The sequence below is a fragment of the Microtus ochrogaster genome, chromosome 4 (genome assembly GCF_000317375.1).
Source record: "Microtus ochrogaster isolate Prairie Vole_2 chromosome 4, MicOch1.0, whole genome shotgun sequence".
In the NCBI taxonomy this organism is placed as follows: Eukaryota; Metazoa; Chordata; class Mammalia; order Rodentia; family Cricetidae; genus Microtus; species Microtus ochrogaster.
The window spans coordinates 66,168,153-66,176,156 of NC_022011.1; the positions used below are offsets into that span (position 1 = coordinate 66,168,153).

At 44.1% G+C, this 8,004-nt stretch overlaps 1 protein-coding gene across 3 annotated transcripts in view; it reads left to right on the top strand.

Annotated features, from left to right (window-relative positions):
- Positions 1 to 8,004, top strand: part of Fmnl2 (formin like 2) — a 254,474-nt gene that overhangs the window by 231,392 nt on the left and 15,078 nt on the right. For all 3 annotated transcript variants that reach the window (XM_026778859.1, XM_026778861.1, XM_026778860.1), the window contains 5 exons: positions 3,615 to 3,739; positions 4,218 to 4,420; positions 6,160 to 6,394; positions 7,283 to 7,351; positions 7,450 to 7,530. In XM_026778859.1, coding sequence (XP_026634660.1) covers positions 3,615 to 3,739; positions 4,218 to 4,420; positions 6,160 to 6,394; positions 7,283 to 7,351; positions 7,450 to 7,530 — 713 coding nt within the window. The remainder of the gene's footprint in view (positions 1 to 3,614; positions 3,740 to 4,217; positions 4,421 to 6,159; positions 6,395 to 7,282; positions 7,352 to 7,449; positions 7,531 to 8,004) is intronic.

The following is an 8,004-nucleotide window of genomic DNA, read 5'->3' on the forward strand; positions in this document are numbered from 1 at the left end:
TACTGGTCCCTCTGCTCTGAGGTGGCTGTCCCTGTGGTACTGGTCCCTCTGCTCTGAGGTGGCTGTCTACTTCCACCCATTTTTGAACTCTCTCAGTTCCTATGAGTCCCTCCCCTGCTAGCCTCAAGTTCCAAGGCTGTGATTGTTTCTGAAGTATCCAAGTCGAAATGACATCATTTAGTATAAAAATTTCTTCTTCTCAATCCATCCAAAGGCTTTGTAGTTTTATCTGCACCCATGTCCTACCCCTTACCCCCCACCAAGAATTCTTCAAGTGTCCACAGCCCTTTCAGAATTGTTCATGTCAGATCTGTGATTCTGCCGGCACCCTGACATCTAGAAAATATCAAGGACACCAATCCGATGCCTGTTCTGTTTCATGATAAATTTTTGGCTGATTCTTCTCCTTCAAGGTCTTCCCTGCTACTACTTTCTTCTAGAGCTTTTAGTGCCTCTGAAGAGGAGAGGTGGAGGAGAGTCACCGTGGAGCTGGTAGACTGTGAATGTAAATGACAAACCTCACACCGTCTCTGGGTGTCTGTTCTGTTGCCAGGCTGTTCTGGGTGACTGACTGTGGATGCCACTGCTGTCCTGTGCACCTGGGCTGCTAGTTAAGCTTTTCCCTGTCGCTCTGGATGAGCGTTCTCTGTGAGATGTGTCTACTGTGCCTCACCTGGAGCTGCTGCTTCCTCCATTGCAAAAGCTAACATGTGGCTCAGCGGTCCGCTTGCTTTACCATGAGCTGAGACAGAATTCCGATGTTGTTGGCAGGGGAATGAGCTGCAGGCAGAGGCAGCTTTCTTCCAAAGGGCCATGCTCCCTCTTACTGTTCTGTTTTGTCTTAAGCTTTTACCACTCCTTCATTTCTAGAATTTATTGATTCTGACGTGTCTTAAATTTATGGTGCAGGGCTCTATGCTCAGTTTATGACTGCTGCTCTCAGGACCCTTGTAGGAAGAAGTCTCTACTGTTCTTGAGCGAAGGAGAGTTCTATAGGTGGCATCAAAGAAGTCCTCTTTATTTCATTAAATGGCTACAAGATATATCTTGTTTCAAAAGATTATAAAGCCCTTCTGAGTGTTTACTGATTTGGGATTAGGCATTTTCTGCAGGCTCCCTAATCTCCCTAATATTTATCCTTAATTTGGCTTTCAGTGCATAGTAACTGAAGCTTATTTTGTAAGCTACTCTCCTCATCTGTTCACTGATTTCTCTCTCTCTGGAATGCAGAGGCCTGGCAGGTTGTCTCAGGAGAACTAAGAGCCAGAGCTGAGCTGATATGGCTATTACTTCTGGAAAAATCCTTGAGCCAGCAGGCCAACCGTGGCAGAATACCCCACTCTGCACTGTGCAGGAGTGGTTCTAGTGGGGAATCACGGTGGGGTCACAGAGGAGGAAGTCCTAATAGAGCAGCTCTAGTTGAGAGAATTCTTTGGATTTTATAAGGCAGGTTTTAGTCATGTGAAATATTCACTTGAAGTGTAACACATCTCCAAGTCTAATGGGACCGTCTAATTCCATTTCCTGAGCTGGTCACCTGGGCAGGCTGTCTGTGCAGTGGGTGACCTTTGCTCTCCACTAAGCTTGAATCAGTCACTATCCAACTGTGACTGGTTCTGTGTTATTAGGAACTTGTTTATAGCCTATGGAATAGCCAGTACAGTTCATTATGGCTGCTTTGGACCATTACAAATAAATGTTTTGTTTTGTTTTGTTGTTTTGTTTTTCTTTCTCCCAGAGAGGGGGAAATACAGAAATATAAACAAAACCACAAAGTGAGTCTTCAAAGGCAGGAGAATGAGTCTTTGGCTTTGTGCTGCTGAACTGTGTCCACGAAGCATGACCTTCTCTGCTACGAGTGTGTGAGCTGCTGGGCCACTTGACTCTAACCGTATCTAATACATATATATCTATTTTGTATTTTCTGTTCTTTCTGCTTCCACAAAAGATGGGCCAATCAAGCTTTTCTGTAGGTTGCTCCTCACCAAGCGTGTTGAGTATTCGCTGTGTTCTGTCGGTCACCCTGTGCCTTGACATCTCTCCACTCCATCCTCCCCTGAGCCATTGCGTTTGACATTGTGTCTCTAGGAAGTCTGGCTGACTGTGACTCCAGGTTTGCCCCCGTGTTTCAGCTCAATCTGTAGCTCCTCCTTTAGGCAGGGCCTAGATTCACAGGCCGTGATCCATTCCTTCCCTTTGAGAGAAGGAATGTTTCTCTCTTAGGGTTCAGATTTCTTAGTCAGTTCTAACCCTCCCACTCGAAGAGAATTGTGCTCTAAGGAAATAAGGAGAATAAGGGAAAACCATTGGCTGTACCTTTCCAGGAACCCACATCCCCCCCCCCCCACTGTCTGTGTCTCACTGTGTGGAACACTTGCCCATTTGAAGCCACTTTCTTTAGTTTGCGTCCTGGGGTCACAGTGTATGTCATGGTCACCTGTAGGCCCCTGCTGTCAACTACACCCTATGCCTAGCTGAAGTCAGGAAAAATTTCCTTACTTGGATTGAAGAGATACCTGTCCCATCATCTGTCTCCCTTACTGATACCCTCCACCCATTGTGGATGAAAAGCCAATTAGAGAAAGCCTTTGTCTGTTGATGACATTGGTTCTCCTGGGCAGTGTAGATCAAAAGTAAGTATGACCAGGAATCTGACCCTGTTGATATAGGGGCGAGGGTGCCACGTTTGGTGACAGAAAGCCTGTTTTTGCAAAAGCTGTGTCTCTGTGTTTCTGCATGCTTCTGTGTGGATTTATCTGATGATATTCCTTCTCTTTAATGGCCTTGTAACTCTGGAGGAATGAGAGGCACCGTCTGTCTCCCTATTTGGTAAATATCAATGGAGGCAGGTAGCTGCCAAATGACAGCTTAGGTGCTATCACCTTTGTTTTCTTCTGTCCTCCCCTTTCCTGATAATAATGGTGAATATTGGGGCTCACACTGGGCAAGTGAGGGACCCAGAACAGCCTGATGTATCGATATATACATACACACACATATATGTTTGAAAGCCTTGTTTATGATGTCTAATTAATTTATAGAATTTGTAAGCCATTATCTTTTAAAACTTGTTTTCCCCAAAATGAGAGGGGTTGACATTCTTTTTAGCCTGTAAATGTTAGATCCCATAAATCTCTCTGTTTCAGTACATTTAACCATTTCACTGACAAGGTCTAGATAAAGATGACTGACTTCTTTAAAAAGAGGAGAAGGGGGAGGCTGGAGAGATGGCTCAGTGGTTAAGAGCGCTCACTGATTTTCCAAAGGTCCTGAGTTCAGTTCCCAGAACACATACGGCAGCTGACAAGTGTCTGATACCCTTTTCTGGTGGGCAGATGTATATATAGACCGAGTATGTATTTATGCATTTTATGTGTATGGGTACTTCGTCTGTGTGTACATCTGCCTTTATAATAGTCCAGTGTCACACAGCCAAATGGGGCCTTGAATGGCTGTGGCCAGGACCGGGTGCCCTTCATAGTTAGCACCACCTGGGTCCCCCTTGCCCTCTTCCTCCAGTGTTAAAGGGTCATTTGCAGGACTGTTGTCCGATTGTACCTGCAGCTGATGGGGTTCTAGTTGCGACTTAATTTCATTGTCTCTGACATCTTCAGCTGTGAAAATTAAGAAGCCGATCAAGACGAAGTTCCGAATGCCAGTGTTTAACTGGGTTGCTCTGAAGCCCAATCAGATCAATGGCACAGTCTTCAATGAAATCGATGATGAGCGGATCCTAGAGGTATTTTTCTCCTTGCTGATAAACTAGAGGTGCACCAGTGCGCATCTGCCGCGGAGCAAAGGCGGCTGTCCTGTTCGCCTGTTTGCTGCAAAATAAATGCCTGACACAGACCCACCCGCCCTTGTATTTATAGACAGCCTTTACTGAGCTATGCTGGTTAAGGACTCAGTATTGACCATCAGCTTTCATGGCTTTAGCTTATGGCAGATGTCTGTGTAAACCAACTATCAAGAGTAGCAGCTGAGCTGGATTGTTAGAATCAGTCTTCTCTGGACATTCACTTCTGGCCTTGTGATAGGATGTGATGGGGTATCCCCAACAGAAAAAGAAGTACAGCCAGCCATACAGGAATAAGCTCCCAACAGAAGGAAAGCCTTTGCTTAAGAGAGTGTTCAACTGATGAGGTGTTTGCTAACTGGGAAATGACTTAATTTTACCACATGATCCAATTTGCCAATGTCATCCTTCTCCACCTTAGGATTTAAATGTGGATGAATTTGAGGAAATATTCAAAACAAAAGCCCAAGGTCCTGCCATTGATCTGTCTTCAAGCAAGCAGAAAATAACACAGAAGGGATCAAGTAAAGTGACATTATTAGAAGCAAACAGAGCCAAAAATCTTGCCATCACCCTAAGGAAAGCTGGGAAGACAGCTGATGAGATATGCAAAGCCATTCACGTGTAAGTTCCTGGGAGGGGCGTAGATCCCGGAGAGCTCCGTCTAAGGAGTCAAATAAGGGTGCAGATCAGCAGATAATGGGAATGGTGGCAAGAGCTAAGTGCAAACACGGAGGAATTCTGGGTACCCACACTTCAGAGCTCCCCTTATTCCTCAGAGCAGAGATGACAACAGAAAGCAATGCAGCAGCTGGTACCCAGGGAAGTGCCATATCCATATACCATTGCCAGTTTAGAAGAGCAGTTTTAACCTGTGGGCTGTGACCTCTTTGGGGATCAGACCACCCTTTCAGAGGTCACATGTCAGATATCCTGATATATCAGATGTTTTCATTTTTTTTTTTTTTTTTTTTTTTTTTTTGGTTTTTCGAGACAGGGTTTCTCTGTGGCTTTGGAGCCTGTCCTGGAACTAGCTCTGTAGTCCAGGCTGGTCTCGAACTCACAGTGATCCGCCTGTCTCTGCCTCCCGAGTGCTGGGATTAAAGGCGTGTGCCACCATCGCCCGGCAGATGTTTACATTTCTGTTCCTAACAGTACCAAAATTACAATGGTTGGGGGTCACCATAACATTAGTAAGGTATTCTAGACCACTGGTCTAGAAGAACATCTAGCATGGACAGACAGCATTTATCATTTTGGCTCTGCTCTTATATATAGGTCTATATATGTGGTGCTCACATAAAGGGGAGCAGGGCTGAGTGGGGCAGATCCCGAGGAAAGGGAGAGGTGGCGGTTTTCCCTGGAGGATCTGGATGGTCTCCAGATTTGCTGAATCCAAATTTGATGGCATCCCTGCAATGACACAATCCAATGCTGGCTGCAGATATGATACAGATGCATGTTTTAATTCATGACAACAGGAATGCAAGTTCTTTTGCTCTTAGTACTTCCCGCTCATTTTAAACAAGATTCTCTCTCTCTCTCTCTCTCTCTCTCTCTCTTAAATTTATAAATTGCCCAGAAGGTAATGGTTTTGTTTATCTACTAGAAAAAAAAAATCTTCCCAGTCTACTTATAGACAGTGGTACTATATTCTCAGAAATCACTTTTTATAATTTTATACTTTATAATTTTTTTTTACCTAACCCTAAGAGATTACTTACTCTGATTTTGTTGTCTTTGGTCAAGGTCATAATTTAATACAGTCTTCTGCAATCTTTCCTGTTTTCCAACACTGAAACATGGTGTGCAATCTGGGTTTTAATATCATATGGCTTGTTTGCCATACTAATGTATGGCTGATTCCATTGTTTTGTTGAATAAAGATTGTCTGGAGTACAAAATAGGAATTAAGCAAATCCTTGTTCAAACTGAGCAAGAACTACCAAGAGCTGATATTCCTTCAAGGAATATATGTATCTGCATCAAAATATCTGAATAGAATGGGAATTTAACTGAGTTTTGTCTCCAGAAATAGCAACGTAACGACAAAACTATCTTATAAAACTCATCAGATGTGCCCTGTTCGTGGACTGCATTACCAGCCTGTGCCCCAGTCTAAGGCCGCATGCTGCTTTTCACTCTTGATTTCTAGTGGCTGTAGCCACCTGGAGCCCCAAGGTAATCTCGCTCCTACTTGAGCATGGTCCAGGTTATCAGTTAGGACGACTGGCGCTCAGTGTGGTCCAGCTCCGGAATGGGGCTTCAGCAGTCCAGCTGTCTGAATCCAAGGCCGGTGACGTGGTGGTAGATGAGCTGTGTTGGATGGGGGTCGAACACTGACCTGTTGGCGCTGGTTTCAGGTTTGACTTGAAGACACTCCCGGTTGACTTTGTTGAGTGTTTGATGAGGTTCTTGCCCACGGAGAATGAGGTGAAAGTGCTCCGGCTCTATGAGAGAGAGAGAAAGCCCGTGGAGAACTTGTCAGACGAAGACCGCTTCATGATGCAGTTCAGTAAGATCGAGCGGCTCATGCAGAAGATGACCATCATGGCCTTCATTGGGAACTTTGCAGAGAGCATCCAGATGCTCACTCCTGTGAGTTGACCAGGACAGGGGTACAAGTAGATTGCCATTCATTTGGGTACATCTCTATGAATTATGCTCAATCTAATATGGACTCTAATGAGTCCTTCCAGAACTTGAGAGAGTACATTTGGGTTTTAACTCCCATTTTCACAGTGTGAATCCAAATCTCTGTATGTGACCATTCTCCCCCAAAATACCGTTTTCGTGTTTAGAAGAATCCTCTGCTTTTCAGATGAGTAGAGTACTCTACAACCCAGTTCCTTGTTGGCAAGACTAGAAGTGTGCTTCTCATGTCTAAAAACAACCCTGTATCCTTAGTGAGCAGCAGGCTCAAGAGATTCCTGGGAGCACTGACTTTACCGGAGGATGTTCCTTCTTTGGACTTTCCTGAAGTAGATTGTGGGGATGTAAGAAATAAACATTACTCAGCCATCTCTTTCCTTGTCTTAGTCTGGCAGAAACTTAGGGATGTCAGAAAGATCAGTTTGTCCTTGGTTCTGTTTCTCAAATAAAAAAAAAAACAAAACCAAACCTTAATTACTGCTTACAGTAGCATATTTGTTCAAAACGTGTTTTGAGAACTTGTAGGGAACATTATATTTCTGCTCTTCCACCACACCCCACTCTTTGCATTTTTGGACATCCCTAGTGATTTAGAAGTCTAAATTGTGTGTGTTTAGAGGTGGCGTACTGGGAACTCCTACCTTGAAATCTTACCTGGCTTCTGGGTTGGCTGCAGATCATGGGTTCCCGCATTCCTTGTCACTGTGAGTAGCTTTTCAGATGAGCATATGTAATGCTAGGTTTACCTAAGGTATAGTTAGTTCTTAGCTTCCAATTAGTTTGCCATTCTTAACAGTCTCCTCCCTGTTTTTCCTTCTTCTGATTGGAATCCAGCAACTTCACGCAATTATAGCAGCATCTGTTTCTATCAAGTCATCTCAAAAGCTCAAGAAAATTCTGGAGGCAAGTGCAGTTTTCTTATTATGTTCATGGAGAGCCGACTTGGCCTGTACCTGGGATGCTTTCCTAACGAACACTTCTTTTCTCTCTTGCTTTTCCAGATCATCTTAGCCCTTGGAAACTATATGAATAGCAGCAAACGAGGAGCGGTTTATGGATTCAAACTGCAGAGTTTAGATCTGGTGTGTGAACTAAAGGGATATGGGACATACAGCTGCAGAGGCTGAGATGTGGGGGGAGGTCTATTCTCAGGGGTAGGGTGGGGGGTTGGAGTAGGATCCTCTTAGTGCAGGAAGGTGAGCTGGTATAAATTTGCTGAAACACTATTTGACAGGAAGGATCAGATACTTACAGCTTTTCACTCAGTATTCCCTTATCCATGACTCTTTCCTCAAGAGACTGAATTATGAATACTGCATTTTATAGCAATAATCTCAAGTTCCAGTATGATGGAAAACGACTTAAGATAACAGTTACTACAGGGAACTATTTAGCTTTGTAAATACCTGGAAAGACTTCAGATGAATAGATAATTTTGTTTAGAAAATTATAGTTGTCGGGGCTGGAGAGATAGCTCAGTGGTTAAGAGCATTGCCTGCTCTTCCAAAGGTCCTGAGTTCAATTCCCAGCAACCACATGGTGGCTCACAACCATCT